A 23,299-nucleotide genomic window follows, 5' to 3' on the forward strand; every position below is an offset into this window, starting at 1 on the left:
TATCCATCTAATGTAAAAATGATCGATGGCGGCACAAAGTTATATACTACATTTGTCAATAAGATTCCCCCAACCTACCTTATGCAGCACCCCGGAGATAATGATCATTTTAATATTATTTATCCACTGTTGCACTGTGTTTAAATATTTAGGGAGCGAGGTTAATACAAATTTAACACAATTGATGGATAACTAAATTCTTTTAAGTATACCGATAAGAATTCCATCATTATTTATATGTATAAAGAAAGATTTGTTGAGAAGTAAAAAATACTCGAGTAAACTTTAAAACGTAAGTCTCTAATTATAGAATGAAGGATACGCTTGATGCCCGCATAAAAGGAAAAGTATATTGAAATTTTATGTTACTTCTCTCTTTCTCATCGTTTATTCGTTCAAACAATAATCTTTCGATTTCAACTCATCTTCTATTCAATTTCCCTTAATTATCTCATATTTCTTTTTACCCAATTTCTTTTAATTTGTTAGCTAAACAAAGTGTCTCCCTCATATTAAAAATAAGACCACTTTGAAAGAATCTTTTTCATTATTATCGGTTATTTCCTCAAATTGGTTTTTCATATTTCCATCTTACTGTTTGAGGCACAGCAAAGTGTTAATACATACATGTTTCGGGTAATCTATGCTATGAAGCTGCCACCAAGGCTAGGATAAGAGAATTTTGGAACATATTATAGTCTATAATAATATTGATCAAGATAGTTTTATCTTATATATCTTTGCAAGAAATTAACACGACTCATGTTCATGTATCCTCCTAGTTAGTCATATCTTAACAACTTCAATCATTATGTCTAGGCGGAACCATATATGTATGCATATACTTTTTAAAATTTATAAGAAGTTACTATAGATAAGTAAGGTTAACCAACCAGTGTTTAAATATAACTGATGTGGAAAGCTGGTTTTACATCAAAGACATGTTAATATTTCAATTGCTTTCAACTTTTCAAACAATACAAGTTTAAATCTCGAGAAAGCCGTTTATTAGGGAGAGATAAGGAATCGACACAGTTTTCTGAACATGATTAATCTTGTCCTGAAACTAAAGTTTTAAGGTGAAAGACAAAACAAACTTTAATTTCAAAAGCACTATTTAAGTATTTTCTTGGTTTACAACAAATATTATAACATTAAGACCACTTTCTTACTGTTATCTTGTTCCATTTATTTCATTTAACGCTCTAGAATGCAATTTTGGCAACACCTAATACACATCACAATTTCAATAATCATTTGAGTTTAGATATTTTAATTAAGTTAATGAACAGGTTCTCTATTTATAAGAGTAGTTTTGGCCAGGAGTACCTGTATAAGCCTTTATTCATTTATCAGCCATGAATGTGATGGATTATGAACAATTTGATTGCTCATTTACCCCTTCCTTCATGAATCAACTCCATGAGTGTACCTTAGAAAATGTAAATGCAAATGCATTTCCTATCCAAGAAGATGATCTCTTATCTCCAAATTCCATCTTAGATGAAATGTTTGATCATGATCAATCAGAAAATCTGTCACCTCCAAATACCATTCTGGATGAAATATTTGATCAACAGTCCATGGAAGAGTTGCTGCAGCAACATAACCAGGACTTTGATGTCATGAATCTTGATCTAGGGAATGAGTTATGTCATGGAGTTAGTCAGATAACCCAGAAGAATGTGCATGTTTCAAAGGAAGCTGATAAAGATTCATATTTGAATGGAATTCAAGCAGAGCTAATGGAAGAGACTAGTTTAGTTGATCTCTTGCTGACAGCAGCTGAAGCTGTTGAAGCACAGAACTGGTATCTTGCTTCAGAGATAATTGAGAAACTAACCAATGATGCCTCATCTTTACAAAATGGAGATAGTTTATTGAACAGGTTGGCTCTTTTCTTTGCACAGGGCCTGTTTGATAAAAGTTCATCTCCAACTCCTAAATTACAGTACTACTGTGATCCTGTTTCTACACAGACAGACACTTTCTGTGTGTTGCAGATACTTCAAGAACTCTCTCCCTATGTAAAATTTGCTCATTTCACAGCCAACCAAGCAATCCTTGAAGCTACAGACGGTGTTGAAGACGTTCACATCATTGATTTTGACATCATGGAAGGGATCCAATGGCCACCATTGATGGTTGACCTTGCAATGAGGAAGAGCACTAGTACTACTTCACTCAGAGTAACAGCAATCACAGTGGACCAGCAAAGTGCTGCCTCTGCTCATCAAACAGGTAGAAGGCTCGAAGAGTTCGCGGCTTCGATCAATTTCCCATTCACTTTCAATCAGGTAATGATGGTGAGTGAAGAAGTTCTTCAAAGAATTGAACTTGGTCACTCCCTCATAGTCAATTGCATGATACACCAGTGGATGCCAAACAGGAGTTTCTCATTGGTCAAAACATTTCTTGATGGTGTGACCAAGTTATCTCCCAAGCTTGTTGTTTTAGTTGAGGAAGAGCTTTTTAATTTTTCTAAACTCAAATCCATGTCATTTGTGGAGTTTTTCTGTGAGGCTTTGCATCACTACACTGCAATTTCTGATTCACTTGCTAGTGGTATGTGGGGTAGCCATAAGGTGGAGTTTGCCCTGATAGAAAAACAGGTTCTGGGGCTTAGAATTTTGGACAGTGTGAGGCAGTTCCCTTGTGAAAGAGAGGAGAGAATGTTGTGGGAAGAAGGGTTGTTTTCATTGAAAGGGTTTAAACGTGTTGGTGTGAGTAGCTCTAATATCTCTCAAGCTAAGTTCTTGGTGAGCCTGTTTGGGAAAGGGTATTGGGTGCAATTTGAGAAGTGTAGGTTGGCTTTGTGTTGGAAGTCAAGGCCTTTGACTGTGGCTTCAATCTGGGTACCAATGACTAATCTGAGTGACAAGGTCAAATAGATTACTGAGTATTTGTTGTTTTCTTTTAAATGTTGAGGTGATGATATAAGTGATTAGAGGGTTAAGTGATGTTTGTGGGATTCTTCATTCCAGTAAATGGGATGCGATTAAGGAGATTTCAATATATTTGTACAAATTTATTAGTTGAGGCTCTCTAAATTATTAATGTATGAGAGTATGTTTGCTCTTCCTCTACCTCACTAATAACATTGAACTCCTTTAAAAAAAAATCCTAATCTTTCAGTTTTTTCCGAACCTTTTGGGTCTTCTTCTTTATTCGCTTTTCTTGGCAATCTTTATTGAAGGGATGCACGAGATTCTTAAACTATATGCAGAAATTTTTTTCTTCATATTTTGCCTGTGTAGACTAAATTCAAATTTCATGATATAATTAGGAAAATTGGGTTAAATTATATGAAATTGTTGCATTACTTTTACTTAAATTTAAAATTTATTTTTGGCATGAAAAATAACTATAGAATTGATTTTAAAAAGTAGGAAAGAAAGGCTACATGAAAAAATATGATTAAAGATGTTATGTAATACTAAAAAATTATCTTTTTCGATGTACCGAAAAAGTAATGCTAAAAAATTAAATATAGAAAATAGGGAGAAAGAACAGTATTGAGGGGGGTTTTTGTTGTAAACACCCGACTTCACTTGTATTAGACAGAGTAGAAATATAAGAAAGGTAAATGAAAAATATGATAATTTATGTGATAAGAAATGTAAGAAATCGAAGGATTCATATATTTTGTTCGTTAATAAAAAATAAAATACATGTTTTTAACATCACCCATTGGATTTGAATCGAACGGTTTCGATTTGTGTAGCTATATATGGATTCATGCACACTAAACCGAATACTTGGTAATTATAAAGAGTGGAAATTTCACGATCTCACCTATTTGTGACATTTTTCATTAAGTTTTCTAAAAATGACGAAAATAACTCAAATAACATTGATCCCAATTTAAAAAAAAATTGATCCCACTCGTGTTTTTAATTTTGAATTTGGATTTTAAATGTCATCCCGCCCAAAATATTTAATCTTTTTTTTTGTTACATCCAAAATATTTAATCTTACTCTCTCAAATCAATTATTCATTTATTCCCCAGCATATTTTTATTTATTCTTGAAACCCTACATTTCAAAGTTCCACTCACATTTCATCTTCAAATATTTTATTAAATTATATTTTCAAAATATTTAAACAAAACTTATTAAGGATAAAATCCATTTGTGTATTGAGTCTATTTTATTGTCATTCATTCGTTCTCTTATTTCTCGAAGCGTCGTCGCCATTAGAAGATCCCAACTTTATTTTTTCACTTCGCTATTTATTGCAAATTTGATATAATTTGTTCTCCAAAATGTAGGTTTTATGTGTTCTCCGCTGGTGACCTCGAATGATGAACATCATTACATCATTATCAATTATGCGCTCAAGTGTGCAATTACGCATATTTAGTTTATGATTTCATGTTTAGCTCAATGCCATTTTTTTCGTTCCTTTGTTGTGCATACTGAAATTGATCTTATTTGTTTTCAAATCGCAATTTCAATATCGTGTCATGTCAACTTGAGCCATAAAGCACAGGTTTTTGGTCAAATTAGAAAAAAAAAGTGAAGTTTTCGGTTTGTATTTTCTTTACCTGAACTGGTTTAATATGACTTTGAATTGAAGCAGTGTTTTTTTTTTCTCCCGGGATTCAGTGAACATGAGTTGTATTTTAAAGTGTGAACGCTGAGTTTTTAATTTATGATTTCCTTTACTATTAAGCACGCAATTTTAGTTGTTTTTTGCTATGAGCATTCTTGATCAAAATGTTGTTTCGGCCCAATGTCTTGAAAGATTAGAATCATCACTAAAAGATAAAATGAGTGTAAGTCTATTAAAACTAAGAGTAAAATACACTCACCCCCCTCAAGATTTGCAAGAATGACACTCCACCCCATTGTTTTTTAAAATCTACACTCCACCCCATTTTTTATAAAGGCAAAATTTAGTGACGAAAATAAATTCGTCATTAATAAAAAATAATTACTAATTAGTTAAAATTTAAATAAATTAAATGCACATACACTATCATACATCAATTTATGAAAATAATTTTACTGAATTAAATTTAAAAAAACCACCCACTTTGTCTGTTAAGTCCACGTCTCATCTATCTCCAAATCGTATTTCTCACCACAAACGGTCACCACCAAACCTTTGCTCCCTTTAACACGATGACAACCATCCCAGAATGTGAAACCCCATGGCACCACCATGCCTCAAAGTTTTGTTGCGACCTGAACCCTAGAACGTGAATCGCACATCCCCAAAGCCACTTGTTCAACTACTTGTTGTGAACTTCACCCCTTTGAGTTGTGAGCGAACGCTTTGTTGGTTTAAGATGTTGTTGGATTTTGTTAAAAACGGTGCTTCACCGCATCGTTGGGTTCTAATAACCTCCGATCCACTTCATATTTCTTAATTTTGTTTCTCTATTTTCTTCACCCATTTGTGTTGCTTTTTGGGTCTACAATCCAATTTTAAAAATTGGAGGTATAAATAGATTATTTTGATTAAAATTGAATTATTACCAAATATGAAAACACAAGCATGTTTCACTATGTTCGAGATATGGTTTGTCAACCAGTCATGTGTGCTATTGCAGAATTTGCATTGTGAATTTACGGAGGAAGAACGCGATTGAGAGAATGAGGAGGACTGTGATGTTTTCATTTTTATATTTATTGGATTATATTGAAATTATTTTTTGAAATTATTGATTAACAATTTAAATAATAACTAATTATTAATGAAGAATATTTTTCGTCACTAAATTTGCCTCTATATAAAATGGGGTGGGATGTAGATTTTAGATAAGAATGGGGTGGAGTGTTATTCTAACAAAACTTGAGGGGGGTGAGTGTACTTTACTCTAAAACTAAACAAGGGGGATATTTTTTTCTTCTTCTTACTTCTTCAAAAATCTAACAAAAGACGAAAACACTACAGAACCGATAATGAATCCTTCAACAAATCGTTTCCATCCCCACATCAGGTCTATCAACCACCCTGATGGCAGCCAAAGGACTACGAGATGTTTTCCTAACAAGTGTGATCATAAAAATAAACTTTATTTTTTCATATGTTTCAAGGCCGAATGACTCATAAGATGAGGCCAACAAGTAAAGCCCAAGCCCAAATGCAGAATTGCAAAAACCCAAAACCCTTGCAAAAAATCACCAATAGGTGTGACGTTTGGCCAAATTTGCAAAGTGTACAAAGAGGCGCGTCCTTCCATTAACTCAACATTCCTAAAATTTCGTCTTCCCGCTAACACCCACGCCCTTCAAATTCTCATCCTCCTTTTCAAATCTCCCATTCTCTCTTTGCCCTAACCCTCCAACTCTCACCACCATCCTCCTCTTCCAGCTTCCGCCATGGCAACGAAGCGCAAAACCCGCTCATCTCCATCCTCCTCCTCCGCTGACCCCGCCGCCGTCGCTGTCGCTGTATCTGCTTCCTCCGGCGAGTCTCCGAACAAGTCAAGGAGAAAGGCGAATCCGAACACTCCTGCAGTTGAATCAGCTTCTCCTGCCGTCGAAATCAAGCAAGGAAGCAACGGCGACGATGCTTTTGTGAACCTCAACGGCAGTAACCCCGTCGCCGTCGCCGTATCTGCTTCCTCCGGCGAGTCTCTGAACAAGTCAAGGAGGAAGTCGAATCGGAAGAGTCCTGCAGCTGGATCGGCTTCACCTTCACCTGCTGTTGACAAGAAGCAAGTGAGCAAGCGCGACGCTGGTGTCGTAAATCTGGACGACAGTGAAGGAATTGACAGATTCATCGGAGATCCAGTCCCTGATGAGGAAGCTAGGCGGCGCTGGCCTCATCGGTACCTGGAGAAGGTAATTTCGCATCACACAATAGCTTAAGCTTCCGAATATTGTGAATTGTTTTGAATTATACTCTGAACTGAGTTAATTGACACAGATAAGGCTGAGAATGGCAATGCATGTTTCTATGTTTGTGCAATTTATTGGCTGTTGTTAACTCGAATATAAAGTGAATGTGTGAGATTTGTGATAATTTTATATTTCCATTTTTGCTTTTTAAGAATTTCATCAGTGTGTTATGGAGGTCTTATCTTTTGTTCTGGATTCTTTGTTTTTTTTTCCTTATATTGTTGATATAAATGAGGACTCATGATGATATTATTGATGTTTGAATTAGTGGTGTGTGACTGTGGGTGGTGAAACAGACATTGTAATGTTAGTTGGAAAATATTTAGGAAGAACATTTAGGGGCAGCTGGGATTGAACTTTTTGAATGGATAGTGTGAAGGACTGAAGGGCATTGACTTGAGTCATAGGTGTTATTGAGATGAGCATACACTTGGAAGGAAAGAATGACTCCTTTAAAATAACATTTTTGGCTATAAAGAGTTTGCTTGTTGAAGATATCTAACTTTGAATTTTTATGTTCTGACTGTAACCAAGGAAAGAACATTGGGTGGAACAATATTCATGTCTGTTAGCAATGTAAGGAGTAATTATTGATATTATGCACAATCAAAGGTCCTTTTAAGTTTTTCTTTTTATGGTCAGAAGACTTAGATATCCCCAAAACTTATCGGTTTGACTTGAGCACACCCATTGAGTGTAACTTTAATGAACAATTATTCCATTCCATATTACAAGTTTTGTTCATTTTTTGTTTCAAAGTAACTAGTAAGTGTTAATGTTTGTTTATGCTGATGCTTACACATATCCAGACATACTTAACAACTACAATTGATAGTGTATGCAAAAATCATGGTTTTAGGAGATTCTAAGAAAAAAAGTACCGTCTTTTTTTATTGATCTATAATTTTAGCCACCATCTAATTTTTTAGTAGTCAATCTCTTTTAATTGGTTCATAATTGTAGCAACTAGCAACCACTGATTTTTAATATTGTTCTATTCTTGGATTTTGAAACAGAAGCAATTTGCTAGGTCAAATTCAAACAGGTACAGTCTAAGTATCGAGAATTATACTTTGACTTAATGTTTCCAGTAAATATTTGTAATATTCTTCTGATGTTGGTATGCCTTGCATTAGTGATGATGATATTCTTCAAGCTCGTCGGCACTACATAGAGGCAGAAGTAGATGGGTCTACGCTTTACAAACTTTACGATGATGCCCATGTAAAAGTGAGTTAATAGAGTAAATTATTCATTCACTTCACTTTCTCTTTCATCTCATTTCCACTAACTTTTTTCCGTATCTTTGCATTTCCTATCACATCACTAATCATATTAGTTATATTTTTCCCTTCTTTTCCTATCTTATTCTTGATGTTGGTATGTTTTTTTTGCTAACTCCAAGGATTTGGTCGGTTCATTTTTTTATATTCAGGCAGAGGAAGGAGAGGACAGTTATATTTGTAAAATCATTGAGATGTTTGAGGCATTTGATGGGACCTTACATTTCACTGCACAATGGTACTATAGAGCAAAGGACACAGTAAGTTACATTTTGTTACTTGTTCATAGATGTTTTATGATATTCAACCAAAGTAATTACAGTATGTTGACTTGTCTACATTTCAGGTCATTAAAAATCTTGCATTTCTAATTGACGAACCAAGACGAGTTTTTTATTCAGAAGTTAAGGATGACAATCCATTGGATTGTCTTATTGCAAAGTTGAACATTGCCAGAGTTTCACTAAATGTATGTTATTATGTTATTGTTTATTTTTTTGGGTTGTTATCTTTAATTTCCTTTTATAATTAGTATTGTTGTATTTTCTTGAATTTGTCCTAATTAAGTATCATTTCAGGTGGATTTGGCGGCAAAGGAGAAAACTATTCCACTCTGTGATTATTATTGTGACACACAGTATATTTTGCCGTACTCTACATTTGAGAAATTTCCATCAGGTTTTGTTGTTTCTCTGGACTTATACTGTTGTCAGTTTTTATTTTATTTTTAATTGATTCTCATTCAAACTTGTTATTCAGAAAGCAGAGAAATTGGTAGTGATACTTCATCAACTATATCTTCCGAAAGTGATGTAATTGAAAACTCTGAGGTGGACTCTCAATATAAGAATGCTTCCAATAGTGAAGGAAATAAAGATTCAGAGTTGAAGTTGTTAGACTTGTACTCTGGGTGCGGTGCAATGTCAACTGGTTTATGCCTAGGTGCAACTTTGTCCGGTTCAAATCTTGTTACAGTGAGTTCTTCGCTTCTTTGTAATTGTAGCAATGCAATCCATTGAATGTGTTTTGCTTTGGTTTTATTTTGATCTAATCTAAAGCTTTTCTTTTTGAATAGAGATGGGCTGTAGACTTGAACGAATATGCTTGTGCAAGTCTTAAATTAAACCATCCTGAAACTGAGGTAATTCCGGGTGCCATTGCTTGTGATTTTTTTTTGAAGCGTTAGTGTTTTTTGGATATAATATTATTTGAATGCTGAATTCCTTTACTGCTTACACTTCTAATCAGGTTAGAAATGAAGCTGCTGAAAATTTCCTCTCATTATTAAAGGAATGGGAGAAGCTATGTAGTTACTTCTCCTTAGTCCAAAAAAAGGTGCCACATCAGCAATATGTGGATCTTTTTAGTGCAGAAGAGGATGATGACACTGGGAGCCTTGAAAGTAGTGATGAAGATGACAGCGAAGTGTTTGAAGTTTCGGAATTGCTTGCTATACGCTATGGGTGGAAAAAAGAGCAAGGTTTATTCTTTAAGGTAGTTGGTGTTTGACTTTGGTCTTTTTTTAACTACATGCTACCTTTACTAATATTTCTCTACCTGTGTTCTTTGCTTAATTTTCAATGTTTTTGCTTCCATTTTAGGTTCGTTGGAAGGGTTATGAATCTGATGCAGATTCTTGGGAGCCAATTGATGGTTTAAGGTAAGCTGCAATTAATTTTACTAATGACCATTTATTGCTGCTAGTACTGCAATAGTGTCACCATAACCAATATTTGAATTACGCTGCCTATACCATGTTTGTCAATAAAAAGGAGTCCGTATACCACTTATTTAAGCAAAAAAATCAAAAAAAATCGTATTTAAGGACAATATTACTACTGTAGTTGTATCTGATTGAAATTCCTTTACATGATGAATTGTTGTGCCTTTTGTTGGTTTAAGCTATACTAATTTAAATATTCTCTTCTCAACAGTAATTGCAAGGAAAAAATAAAGGATTTTGTCATTCAAGGCTTCAAGTTGAATATCTTACCTTTACCTGTAAGTTGCATCTGATTTTAATAAAATGTCCTTGAAATTATATCATATGATTAACTATTCCAACACGCAATGAATCCAGGGTGATGTTGATGTAATATGTGGTGGACCTCCATGTCAAGGTCTTAGTGGTTTCAACCGATTTCGGAACAAAGATAACCCATTGGAGGATGAGAAGAACATGCAACTAATGGTTTACATGGATATTGTGCAATATCTGAAGCCCAAATTTGCGTTGATGGAAAATGTAGTTGATATTTTAAAATTCGAAAATGGCTATTGTGGAAGGTATGCTTTGGGCCGTCTTCTTCAAATGAATTATCAAAGTCGCATGGGAATTATGGCTGCTGGAGCTTATGGGCTTCCTCAGTTTCGCTTGCGTGTCTTCATTTGGGGGGCTGCACCATCTGAGGTATTTGATTAATTTTATGTGTTGCAATTGTTTCTACCTTAACTTGAAGAATTTGTCTTTCTTTTAGCATGCATCTAATCAAATTTATGATTATTCTGTTCTTTCGCTTAGCTATTTATCTTTGTGGTGAAGTGTATTTTTTAAATGTTTGTGTTGAATTGGATGTTGATTTAGAAAGTGTATAGTTAAGGATTTAGTGCAACTTATATATACTTAGTTCCTCATCATAGATTGAATTAGTGCATTAATACAAAGCTGATCGGTTCTCCATGGGATCAATAATAGTGTTGTATTCTATGTTGATTTCGAAAGTTGAGAAGTGTCTTATTATTCATTGTCAAATTAAATTAGATGCATATGATCTATACCCTCTAGCTTGAGTGTGAATGTTGAGATCAAATATGTTATGTGTTTTGTTATGATAGGTCGTTCTAATGATACATTAAGATAAGATATGTGGTTGTAATAAGATATATTGTTCTATTATTATGGATTAAGACTAGATATATTTTTGTCTAGAATAGGATAAGTTTTATTGTTTAAAATTTATAGTTGATTAAGAAACCTATTGAAACCTAGTGTATAATTTTTTTACTTCTTAATTAATCTATAATTAATCAACTATTCAAAATATGAAAGTTTTAAGGTTGAGATTCTGTTCTCATGGCTTTTAATGCTTCCTTACAATGTTGTAATTGTCATGGTGTTTGTCTCAGTTGACTATATTACTGCAGTCACATCATTCTCATCCTTGATAGGTATTCCTGTATACACCTTCAAATTGTTCCAACACTCAATTTTCTACATACGACATTTTCTGTCAACTTACTTGCTAGTTTAGTTAAACAAAATAGTTTTATTTGAACTTTTTATTTGGATTTATATTTAATTGTATTTCTTTATGTACTACAGAAGCTTCCTCAATTTCCACTTCCAACACATGATGTTATAGTGAGGGGTGTCATTCCTGTGGAGTTTGAGGTATGTGCAGATAGATATAATGTCTTTAACCACGTTTTTTTAGTTGAGTAATGCTAGATGAACCGTAATAGGAAACACACGTCATTTCAAATGTGATGTGTGTTCAAATAGTGCGGTTGGTATTCAATTTAAATGATAAAGTGTGAAATGGTAACTATTAAAATTTTAACTTAATAGTATGTTATACGTGCATATAAAGAACTATTTAAAACAATATTAGAAATAGTTCATTTTCTTACTTGCATATATTGGAAATAGTCCATTGAAGTTTTTGGCCTGAGATTTGATATGAAGCGTGTCTACAATTTATGCAGATAAATACAGTTGCATATAATGAAGGCCACAATGAGGCATTGCAAAGAAAACTTTTGTTGGAAGATGCTCTTTCTGACCTTCCTTCGGTATCTATTCAATTTGTTATGGCTGTTGTGGTGATTTTCGTTTTCGTTTCTTGCTCTTCAAATTTTTTTTTTTGGGTCAGCATACAATGATAAACTTTATTTTGTGAATGTATTCAGATTCAGAATAATGAAAGGCGAGATGAGATGCAATATGATAAGCCTCCCCAGACCGAGTTCCAGAAGTTTATTAGATTAACAAAAAATGGTAATAGATTATGAAATGTTTATGTTTTTGGATATAAAATCAATTTTGTGAATATATTCAGATTCAGAATAATTATAGTTGTTTAAATTGATTTATCAAAAAAAATGTGTAGTTAAGCTTGTTGGTTTGATATGCTCTTTTAACTTGTATCATACACATCAATATTGAATAGGAACAATCTTCGGTTTGTAATTTGTTTGATGAATCTGCAGAAATGTTGGGTATTTCAAATCAAAAAAGGTTAAAGTCTACGCTTCATGACCATCGTTCACTAGAATTAAATGTGGATGACTATCAACGCGTGTGTCGGATTCCTAAAAAGAAGGTTTTTGTTGATCCGTTTTGCTTTTATTTGTTGCAAAATAAAGTTATTATCCAATGTGTAAGTTTATATTTTTAATAATGTTTTTTTTGTTGCTCTTAGGGTGCATGCTTTAGAGATTTACCAGGTGTTCGTGTTGGACCAGATAATAAGGTTGAATGGGATCCTGATGTACAACGAGAGTATTTGGAGTCAAAAAAACCATTGGTATTAAGTCTTTTACATATATATATATATATTTCTTCATGTATTTTGGTAATTATATTATTAAGTGGATGAAGACTGAAGAGTATCCTAGGAATTTGATAATGAATGTTTTGGCTACTCTAAATTGAATATATTTAGACTAAATTACAAAACAAAAATTAAGAAATGCTTTGGTTATTATATGACCTTAAGAGAAGCTATGGCCCTGCTCAGAACCACACTTAAGTGGACAGATAAAATAAATACAAAGCCCCCTAACTAAGAAACTAAATGAAACTCTAAAATTAGACCTCAACTTTCCTCCTTTAACTTAATGCTATTAATTGTTCGTGCTGTGATCAAACTTCTAAATTACCACCTGACTCTTCTCTTTTGATTGTTGACTTAGGTTCCTAATTATGCCATGTCTTTTGTGGGTGGAAAGTCCTCGAAGTAAGAGTTTCACAAAGAATGAGAATTATTGTTTAATAGTCTAATTTTGTTGTGAATGCTTGCTTTCCTATTCTTCTAATAAGGTACTTTGTAAATGCTTTATACTTGTATTTCAGACCTTTTGCTCGGTTATGGTGGGATGAAACTGTTCCAACTGTTGTGACTAGAGCAGAACCTCATAATCAGGTACACTTTTCATATTTTAAAATCTTTGCTACGGTTCTATGACGAATTGCCTAAAGATCACATGTTTTTTGTTTGTATAATTTGAACTTTGAAGAGAATGTAAAGAACTGTAATGGGAAGGCATATGACTCAAAGTGAGGAATTAGTAGTAATAGAGGATTAGATTTTGATGCAGTTGATGATTTTTAGACTGGTGTATGCTAAAAAAATATAGCATTTTATTAATACTGTTTTTCTGGAATTTATTATGACAATCCATCCTCAAAAATTCAATTTTTAAGTCATTTATCTCCACTCAATTCATGACAATTTCGTTCATAGGTTTAAATTAAGTTGGTAAGTACTATTTAGTATTATGGATTTGAAATTTTAGAGATTAAAACTAATCTGAAGCACCAAGTTAAGAAAACATTTTTGTAAGGATAAAGAAGTATGAAAAACCAATTTCGAACGTATTATGTTTTCGCTATCAACAATATTTGTAACCTGTCAGATTATATGTTTTATCAGGCAATTATACATCCAGAGCAAGATAGGGTTTTGTCAATTCGTGAAAATGCAAGACTTCAAGGTTTTCCAGACTACTATAAGCTATGCGGGCCAGTCAAAGCAAGGTAACTCAAGTGTTTCTTATCTTCTGTTCATACAATTTATATTCATGAAAAGTAGGACATTATTGTATGCCAACCGACATATATGAGAAATATGTACAATACACTTTATTGTATGCTTTCATATTATTTGTATTAACTCTTATTGTTAACAATGTACAATACACTTTTTATAGGTAGCAGTAGCATAACGACTAACATAACCATGATACTGAATCACATCACAACAAGAGAGAGAAATGAGAAATATGGTTGCAGATATGATAGGAAAAGAGAGAAAAAAAAAGTGGGTGAAACTGAGATGAAGAAAAATGAGTTATGTATTAAAACGGTTAAAAAAAATAGAGGCTATAGGTTGAGATGACAAAGTCTCTCTTACTCTATTTAGAAACCCATAAAAAAGGGGGTTGAGGTTAGCTGGCCAATTTATAACACTAGTAGTAGTAGGTAAATTCCATCTGTTCAGTTTTGTAGTGGGTTTGTGGATTAATCCTTATAAATAATGGAAAAGAATTCAAGTAATGAAGATGAAAATATTTTAAAAATTAAATTAGATGACAAAGATCTAACTATAATTATAAATCTAAAAATAATTAAAGTAGTATTTATATTTGAGATTTAAAATGAATGTTAAGTAAAAAATAAATTTAAAAGGTGATTCAATGGGGCTGTTCTACCTCCAATCTACGGTTTAAGGAGGATATATTGATGAATTAATTAATGTGCGTATATCTCTGTCTATAACATTTGTTGTTATGTTTAATTTTATGATGTCCCTAAATGTTTGATATGGTTTTAGGTACATTCAAGTTGGGAATGCGGTTGCAGTTCCAGTGGCTCGAGCTTTAGGGTATACTTTAGGTCTTGCCTTTCAAGGTGTAGCTGGGGATGGACCACTTTTAAATTTACCTGGTGGATTTCCCATGAATTTCCCATCTGCATCATCTGAAGAAAATGTATAATGTGACATTAATGTTTAGGTCTTGCATTTGATCATTGATGTTTCACATTGTATTTGGAAGTTGTATGATTGGAAACATTGTCATTTTGAATGATTGATAGAACACTTGAGTGTCTAAGACATCTATTTATAATATATTATTTCTGTTACCCGCCTTATTTAATTGGCATTCCAGCAATGCAATTTTCACATCAAATTATTTGCTAATGTGGCATTCGTACATAACCCTTTTCATCATCTCCTATAACTGAGCAGGCTGTATAAATGTTGCATACTTTCCTTCATACATGACATTTGTGACTGTATGAAGTTTTTCCCTTCCAAAATATACGTTCCAATGTTTCTTTCAGTTTCTCTATCGATAAAATTTCACCATCTTTTATCCTATTTTGCATTTTTTCAAAATCTGTGCCTACGTAGCTTTACTCTTGCTGAAATCCACTTACAGACGAAAATTAACCAAACAATTTTTCTAGAAATATAACCAGTTTTCTAAAATCCACACAATTTGTCTACTACTAACTGAATCCTACCTTATCTGAATGATAAATTTGCTCTATGATTTACAAGATAGCCCCTCAAGAATCAAAAGCTTCATCACTAATAGTAAAAACTCTCCTCTCTCTTATCCTTCCATTCCTCCTTCACTATCACCTTCACTTCTCCCTATCTGTGCCACCAACTGCAGCACACCTGCATGTCTGATATCTATCTTCCCCACTCCTTTCACCTCATTTTCTCAACGGCCTCCCCCCCCCCCTCCTCTCAAGAACTGATTAGCATATTAAGATGAATAGCATGTTTGGATTAGCTTCTCTATCAGCATAATCCATTCTAAAACCCAAAAGCTACTTGTGGAAGTTATTGATTCTGACTTTAAAATCTATTGTAGAAATTGTAGAATGATTTCTAAACATGCATGAACAATGTGTGCGGTTGTGACTTTTGTAGCCCAAATTACGGAACATTGCTGGTGCTAGAAGCATGACTTGATAAAAAAATGACACACTTTGTATGGTAATAAGATTTCCAGATATGTGCCAAGCGGTAGATTATACATCCTTGAAGAAGCCCTACCAATCTACCATACCCCCTGGCATTGATTCAGTTGGGTAACATAATGGAACAAGAGTTTACAAATTACTGCAACATAAACAAACTAAGAATAAAAGCCCAGAAGAACCCTGAGTTTACCATATTAACAAGTTTTATGCAGAAGTCAGCATGCTCCCATAAACATAAACCAAAACAACCCAGTGCAAGAAAAACTAAGATGAGATGGTGTTTATGGAACCAAGTAGTACCAGCATGCAAATTGCAACTAGTTCCAATATCATTTTACAAGAACGCATATGATAAACCTTTCTTTTGATGCTCGGCAACCAAGACAGTGACCCCTTCCCATTGAAGACCAGATAACAATTGCCCAAAAAATATGTAGCTTGCAATCAGAGGTCAAACACTTGAGCAGAAACTTTGTGAGGAATAAAAAGGCAATCCCCACTTACAGTTACAGATTACAAATATGACATGCCCAGACTTTTATCTCACCCAAGTAAAGGAACAAACTAGGAAAAATTGTGGGCACACAGAAGGAATTGAAAGCCCCATCAAGACATTCTCACTGACCGACAGAGATGCATTTCATAGAAAGTAGAACTGCATACAAATCATAGAAGAGGATGCTGAAACATAAGGCGCTTGAAATCCAAGTGCATGTTTGAAAATGAGTTTCGGTACCATGTTTTCTCTCCGGATCCGCATCTAGTCAAAGCTACAATGTGTATCTTTTACAAATTTCAGAGCTACAAAAGTACAAAATATTCAAAACCCAGAAACTGTAGAAGAGTTAAATCGAAGTTTCACAAACTAAATTGAGGAAATGGTTGGCAGCATGAGGGAAAATACGAAAAACCTGGCTGTTACCCTAACTGTACATCCATTCAGGAATCAGGACAAAAATACAAAGGGAAAGAATTCAGAAAATGGTTTGACTTCACAAAGCTGAACAAACGGCAATTTCATAGCTAAAACAACAACCAAACCGGAAGAATCCCCACATCAAAGTAGAAACATTAAATTGGCACAATCACACTTATCCTTGTTCCTACTGTTATCCTTATCTCATCTCATCACTTAAACATCCTAATGGATTCATGTCTCCCAACACCAGTGGATGGAGGATTTTGTGCTTTGAAGCACACAACATGTGAACATAAACATGCTAATCAATCCATGCATCCCAGCCTGAGCCAGTGGATGAAGGTATTGGTGCTTTAAAGCACACAACATGTCAACAACCTAAACTTGTTTATGTTTCAATCACAGACAGCAAAGGCACTGTGAGGCTCAAGTACTATATAATAAAATTCTGAATACACAATCTTGTATTCTATGCATTCCATAAATTTACATGAAAAGAATTTACGTGTTAACTTGATGAGAGGAACTGAGGAAGATCTTCCTAAACCGAACCAATTATCAATGTAATTCATAAATCAAATAACAACAACAACAACAAAAGCCTTATCTCACCAAGTGAGGTCGGCTATATGGATCATACTACAACCATTGAGCTCGATCAAAACCCAGATTATGAGGGATATTATAAATAATGAGATCATCTTTAACAATATCTTCCCATGTCAATAAACAAAAAATTATCAGCATAAGTTACAAGTTCATCAATCCATTAACCTCACCGAAACAGCATTTCACACTCCCGCGTATTAGAATTCGAGAACAAAAAGAATCCATTTACCCTTAGGAAGCACCTTTTGAGCTCCGAAACCCTTTCTTCAATTCAGCAACTCTTTTCACACAAGCAGCCTTGGATTTCCCAGGAACTGCAACAGCAACCTTCTCCCATCTCATCGGAGCGTCCTTCGGAAACGCTTTCAAAGCATTCAGCAATGCAATGTCCTCCCCATTACTCCAATTAGTCTCCTCCTCAACCTTCCCTTCTTCTTCTTCACCACCACCCCTCTTATCCGCCGCCTTCCTCTTCTTCAAAAACTGCTCGTACGAGTCCGAATCGTCGCTTCTTTTCTCCCCTAACTCCTTAGACTTCTTGATCACGCTCTCCGCCTTGTGCCGCCCTCCAAACGCCGCCGCAATCGCCTCCCACCGTCCAGGCTTCCCAACAGGATGCTTCGCCATCTGCTTCTTCAGAATCTCAACATCCTCCTCATTCCACCCCTTCTCCTCCTCCGCCACCGCCACCGCAGCAACGCCGTTCTGCTCACCTCTCCGATGCTCGGATTTCGCTAACGTCGGTACGGGAGCAAACGCGGGCTCATCCGATCTGCGTGACCTGGATCGCCGCTGCGGGGGAGGCTTCTGATCTTCCTCGGCGGCGGCGTGTTCATCAGGGAAATTTACGATGTTTCCGCGGCCGACGCTAACATCGCCGCCGGTGAGTGAAATCGGGGCGAAGGGGCCGATGAGGAGGGAGAGGGAGAGCCAGAAGAGGATCGATTTGAAGGGTTCGGATTGGAAGAAGAAGAGTGCGAGGGCGAAGAGGATGGAAGAGAGAGTGATGGTGATGAAGAGGACTAGCTTGGTGGGTTTGTGGAGGTGAGGTTGTGGCTCTGCAGCTGCTGCTGCGGCTCCTGATTGGAAGAGGAAGCGTGGCCTCGCGTCTTCGTCCAGAAACTCCATTGTTGTCAGTTGTCACGATCACACTCTTTCTTCTTCCTCCTTCTCTGGCGTTGACAGTGAATAACAATTGAAAAGGAAATCTAAAACGTCATCGTTTTCTCATAGATATAGTATATTTTTCGAATATAATGGGCCTTACTCCAACCATGTTGTTTATTGTTATCATATCAAGACACGGGTTAGGACGGGTTTTGGTTAACCCTAACCCAGCCCTAAATATTGATCGGACCAATTCATAGACCCTAAGCTGTTCCTAGACCCGAAGCAACCCGACATTATGTGAGTTCAATTTATGACAGATTTATGTAGGACGAGATCGGGTTGACCCGATTGACGATAAGTTTAAGACTATTTGATACTAATTGTAAAATTTAAAGATAATAACATACTAAAAGAGTTATAAGTTTGAACTATTTTTTGGAAGAAATAACTTGAAATGATCCAATTCTTTTATAATCTATTGCAATTGAGGTTTACATTTTGTTTGATCATTTCTTCACCTATCTCACAAATGCATAATACACACACATGATTTTCTCTTGTTAGAACATGAAAGTGTGCATAGTTTGACAAACGTTTATTTAATTCATAATGTAGATGTTAGACATTTTAATCTCATCTACATGGTAAGATAAATTTGAGCACCATGTATCACATTTTAATCATTATAACAAATTAAAATTTTACAAAATATATATGTGAGACGGGTCGGGTGACCCGAGTGTCAACCCGAACCCGACCCTACCCGAAATCGGGTAACTCAAAGATCAACCCGAACCCAGTCTCTTTTAATGATCGGGACAAGTTCAACCCGGCACTAAGGATTTGAGTCAGGACGGGTTGGCGGGTAGGACCGGGTCTTGTACACCCCTAGTATCAACCACTCATCGATGAATGTATATAACAGAATGACTCTTTCAGAAAGAGACACTCTTGGGTTGGTTTGCTATTTGACTTATTTTTTTTCATAGTAATTCTTTTGGTTTGCTATTTTTCGAATATAATGGGCCTTACTCCTATTGTTTATTGTTATCATATCAACCACTCATCAATGTCATTCAACATAATAACAAAACATTCTTAATGAATGTATAACAGTGTGTGTTGTAACTCATGGGCTTTGTCCCTTTTCTAATATTCATCATCCTTTGACCCAAAAAAACATAATAACAATTAATTAATGACAGCTCATTCATTTTCAATACATGTATCAAAATATTTTCCAGTATTGACATTCAATTATAAATAAATAATTTTTGTTAAATGATAATACAAGTGTACAGGTAGTGTACTAGTAGTTTACAGTGTAACACATAAATACATTCGTTAGATGACGAGGACATGAATAAACAAACAACGAAGATTGGAACAAGAGACATTAATAGGGAGGGAGAAGAAACGAGTATAAATAGAGAGAGTGGTTGTTTGAATCGTGCTACACTTTCCGTTTGTTACTTCCGTTTTTAGAGAAAGAGACACGAATGAATGCTTGGCTAATTGGCTTTACAACACGAAGAACAGGTGACGAACGCTGCTACAATTCCCAATTCCAATCACGCTTCAATTTCCTCCATTTTCACAAATCAATCAACATCAAATCCAATTTCAATTTTTCAATTTCAGCTGGCTCATTGTTCTTCTTCTTGCAGTTCTATGCAATTTCGTGACTATTACCTAATGCATTGTTGAAATTTCCCTTGTACGTACGTGATTTGTGTTTTCATTTCAATTTCAAATCTGGCTTTGTTTGGTTAATTAATTAACAATTGCGTATGAATCTGTTAAATCACATTTTGATTTCGATTTCTGATTCATAATTTTAATTACGAATGTGGATTGTTGATTCTCTGATTTGATTTGTAGGATAGGATTAAGATTATAGAACGGTATATAGATGAGTTTAGCCGGTACAGAAAGCTCAGAAGAAGGTCCAGTGCATCAGGAGCCACCTGATCCTGATGTTCTTGAGATTGATCCAACTAGTCGCTACATTAAGGTGATCTAATTGTTTATAATTTCTACTGCATTTTTGTTCTTCTTGTTTTCGCTTTTCGGATGCACTAAACTCTGATTTTGATTTTTTAACAGTATAAAGAAGTGATCGGCAAAGGAGCCTTCAAAACAGTGTATGCATTATTTATTGTTATTATTATTCTGGATTGTGTAGCAGCATTACATATATAACATAATTATTTTTCACTTTATCATGAAATGGTTTTGTTATGCAGAAAGTAAATCATTTTTAATGCTAAGCTAGGTTTAGATGATAAATCGAATGCATTTTGTGGTTTAAGACTTGAGATGAAGAATGATTTTATTATTGGAGTTTACATTGTTTTGAGGTGTATATATGTTTTTCCATAATTTGTGATGAATCAGTTACAAGGCATTTGATGAAGTCAATGGGATTGAAGTTGCTTGGAGCCAGGTTCAGATTGATGAGGTGTTACAGTCGCCGGGCGACTTGGAGAGGCTGTACTCGGAAGTGCATCTCTTGAAATCACTGAGGCACAATAATGTAATCAGATTCTACAATTCCTGGATTGATGACAAGCGCAAGACCGTTAATATGATTACCGAGTTGTTTACCTCGGGTAGCCTCAAACAGTATGTTCTGCGTTCACTATCCCTGTTATACGTTTTCTTAATCTTTTCATGCCTTTTATTGTGAATCAACCTTTCTGTTAGTGGATGCAATGCATAGGTATCGTAAGAAACACAAGAAGGTTGACATGAAGGCTGTTAAAGGATGGGCAAGGCAGATTTTAACTGGTTTGAGCTATCTCCATAGCCACAACCCACCAATTATACATAGGGACCTGAAATGTGATAATATATTTATCAACGGCCACCAAGGAGAAGTTAAGATCGGAGATTTGGGGCTTGCGACTTTCTTGGAACGGGCTAATGCCAAGAGTGTAATTGGTATATTCTTTTATCTGCAAATGCCTGTTAATCCTTTCTGTAGTTAAACTTAAAAGTTAAAACGTTAAACCAATTTTTTAACATTTTCCCATATCATAGCTATAGGATGTTTTAGTATACCCTTTCTCCTTGCTTCCTTGTTCGATTGCAGTTTGGTTTCTAGGCTAGTTATATTTTCACATGAAATCCTGATTGTAGGAACCCCGGAGTTTATGGCACCTGAGTTGTATGATGAAAGTTACAATGAATTAGCCGACATATATTCATTTGGTATGTGCATGCTTGAGTTAGTGACTTCTGAGTATCCTTACAGTGAATGTAGAAACTCAGCACAGATATACAAGAAAGTTTCATCTGTGAGTATGATGATATCACTTATATTCCGTTTGTATATGCTCTTTTTGGGATTATTGAATCATGCAATATTTGACTTTGCAGGGAATAAAACCGGTTGCTCTTACTAAAGTGATGGATCCAGAAATGAAATCATTTATTGAAAAATGTATTGTTCCAGCATCTCAAAGAATGTCTGCACAAGAGCTTCTAATGGACCCTTTTCTCCAAGTGAGCGGTTCAACAAAGAATTTTCCTTTTCCATTGCCAGATATCGTTCTCCCCAAATTGGGAGCCTTTGAGAGTCGATGTATGATGTCAGAAGGTCCTGCCAGTGCACGTAATGTCGACGCCGGTGACACCAATGAGCTACCAGTGATCACTATATCTGATAATTCTACTGATGGTACATTGGGTTCTCCATGTGTTGAGATGAGAAGGTTGAAGGGAGGAAACATCTTCTTTTTCAAAGGTGAAAAAAGTGACGAGAACTCCGTTTCTTTGGTTTTGCGGATAGCAGATCAGACTGGTTAGTATAACTTACAACTATAGTTCATTCCGATGTTTTAAATTTTTTGTTAGGAAGTTACATATATACTTTGTCATTTATACGCAGGACGAGCGAGAAATATCCATTTCATATTCTACCTTGACAGTGATACTGCTGTTTCAGTTTCAAGTGAAATGGTTGAGCAACTTGAACTTGCTAATCAAAATGTTAAGTTCATTGCTGAATCAATTGATGTGTTATTGAAGAATTTGCTTCCAGATTGGAAGCCTTGTGTAGCAATTGATCATCTGGTTTCCCCACATGGTATACTGACTCAAGCTAATCTGCAGAGAGAAACTGTGGCGGAAGATGCAGTTCCCTCAGCATTGTGTGGAAGATCAGAGCCTGTAAATGAAAACCTTGATAATGCGGATATGTGTTCTGAGATGTCATATGCTTCTGCATCATCAGACTTCAATGATAATAAGCTTTCAGTAGCTTCATTCATGTCTGCTGAATCAGGATTTGATAGAGGTAGTCAATCCTCATTTGAATCTGAAATTGGGGCATCGCCACATGATTATGACGACAAGTTTTCAGACCCGGGAAACAATGACATGATGAGCTTCTCTAGTTATCCCGTTAGTGTTTCCTCCTTGTCTGAACCTGAAGATGAGTTGAGAATAGAGTTAGAAGTGATTGAACAAAAGTATCAAGAGGCATTGAAAATTTTATCTGAAAGCAAAAACCAAGCCATCATGGAGATTAAAAGGAGAATGTTAGGGAAGATGGTATCATAGAATAATTTTTCTGCTGTCTTTTTTTCTAGTACAGATTTTCCCTTTTTTGGATTTTGTTTTTGGGGATATAAAAGATTTTACTAGTATTTTTGATAGTTCCTTTTGTATCCCCTCCTTTCTTCACACATCCATGAAGTAGCAAGTGTAAATACCGCAGTGTGGATTATCATGCCCTTTTATTATGGCAGGATATTTATTTTTTAGTGCCAATTACCAATTTAATTTTAAGTTATCCTTTGC

At 35.1% G+C, this 23,299-nt stretch overlaps 4 protein-coding genes across 11 annotated transcripts; 3 read left to right on the top strand and 1 right to left on the bottom strand.

Annotated features, from left to right (window-relative positions):
* The first annotated feature begins 1,301 nt into the window (after nt 1–1,301).
* Nucleotides 1,302–3,086, top strand: LOC130716279 (protein NODULATION SIGNALING PATHWAY 2-like). Its single transcript, XM_057566489.1, has one exon. The coding sequence runs from the start codon at nt 1,359–1,361 to the stop codon at nt 2,889–2,891; it is 1,533 nt and encodes a 510-aa protein (XP_057422472.1). The 5' UTR covers nt 1,302–1,358; the 3' UTR covers nt 2,892–3,086.
* A 3,115-nt stretch (nt 3,087–6,201) lies between these two features.
* On the top strand, nt 6,202–15,000 carry LOC130716052 (DNA (cytosine-5)-methyltransferase CMT3-like). The gene is made up of 21 exons (XM_057566229.1): nt 6,202–6,795; nt 7,869–7,897; nt 7,989–8,082; nt 8,288–8,395; nt 8,482–8,604; nt 8,714–8,813; nt 8,895–9,109; nt 9,211–9,276; nt 9,384–9,629; nt 9,737–9,795; nt 10,070–10,136; nt 10,216–10,545; nt 11,458–11,526; nt 11,841–11,927; nt 12,045–12,132; nt 12,345–12,457; nt 12,557–12,661; nt 13,050–13,093; nt 13,210–13,279; nt 13,790–13,893; nt 14,690–15,000. The coding sequence occupies exons 1-21, from the start codon at nt 6,331–6,333 to the stop codon at nt 14,850–14,852; spliced, it is 2,745 nt and encodes a 914-aa protein (XP_057422212.1). The 5' UTR covers nt 6,202–6,330; the 3' UTR covers nt 14,853–15,000.
* Nucleotides 15,001–17,316: 2,316 nt separating this feature from the next.
* LOC130716054 (transcription factor MAMYB) lies at nt 17,317–18,600 on the bottom strand. The gene has a single exon (XM_057566238.1). The coding sequence runs from the start codon at nt 18,509–18,511 to the stop codon at nt 17,615–17,617; it is 897 nt and encodes a 298-aa protein (XP_057422221.1). The 5' UTR covers nt 18,512–18,600; the 3' UTR covers nt 17,317–17,614.
* Nucleotides 18,601–19,875: 1,275 nt separating this feature from the next.
* LOC130716053 (probable serine/threonine-protein kinase WNK6) lies at nt 19,876–23,299 on the top strand. 8 transcript variants are annotated; one of them, XM_057566232.1, is made up of 9 exons: nt 19,876–20,032; nt 20,135–20,210; nt 20,375–20,507; nt 20,600–20,637; nt 20,891–21,118; nt 21,216–21,436; nt 21,635–21,792; nt 21,875–22,298; nt 22,386–23,299. In XM_057566232.1, exons 3-9 carry the CDS (start codon nt 20,406–20,408, stop codon nt 23,057–23,059), a joined length of 1,845 nt encoding a protein of 614 aa, XP_057422215.1. In that variant the 5' UTR covers nt 19,876–20,032; nt 20,135–20,210; nt 20,375–20,405; the 3' UTR covers nt 23,060–23,299. The 8 variants fall into 8 exon arrangements, with proteins under 8 accessions (XP_057422215.1, XP_057422219.1, XP_057422216.1 ...); XM_057566236.1 differs by having other exon boundaries at nt 20,380–20,507; XM_057566233.1 differs by having other exon boundaries at nt 20,161–20,214.

Source organism: Lotus japonicus, chromosome 4, assembly GCF_012489685.1.
Source record: "Lotus japonicus ecotype B-129 chromosome 4, LjGifu_v1.2".
NCBI lineage: Eukaryota > Viridiplantae > Streptophyta > Magnoliopsida > Fabales > Fabaceae > Lotus > Lotus japonicus.

Excerpts from the sequence above, each read along its gene's own strand:
- LOC130716279 (XM_057566489.1), top strand. The coding sequence starts at position 1,359 with ATGAATGTGATGGATTATGAACAATTTGATTGCTCATTTACCCCTTCC.
- LOC130716052 (XM_057566229.1), top strand. The coding sequence starts at position 6,331 with ATGGCAACGAAGCGCAAAACCCGCTCATCTCCATCCTCCTCCTCCGCT. Across the intron at positions 10,546-11,457 it reads GGGGGGCTGCACCATCTGAG|AAGCTTCCTCAATTTCCACT; the intron begins GTATTTGATTAA and ends TATGTACTACAG. Across the intron at positions 12,458-12,556 it reads GTCGGATTCCTAAAAAGAAG|GGTGCATGCTTTAGAGATTT; the intron begins GTTTTTGTTGAT and ends TGTTGCTCTTAG.
- LOC130716054 (XM_057566238.1), bottom strand. The coding sequence starts at position 18,511 with ATGGAGTTTCTGGACGAAGACGCGAGGCCACGCTTCCTCTTCCAATCA.
- LOC130716053 (XM_057566232.1), top strand. The coding sequence starts at position 20,406 with ATGAGTTTAGCCGGTACAGAAAGCTCAGAAGAAGGTCCAGTGCATCAG. Across the intron at positions 20,638-20,890 it reads AAAGGAGCCTTCAAAACAGT|TTACAAGGCATTTGATGAAG; the intron begins GTATGCATTATT and ends GTGATGAATCAG. Across the intron at positions 21,793-21,874 it reads TATACAAGAAAGTTTCATCT|GGAATAAAACCGGTTGCTCT; the intron begins GTGAGTATGATG and ends TTGACTTTGCAG.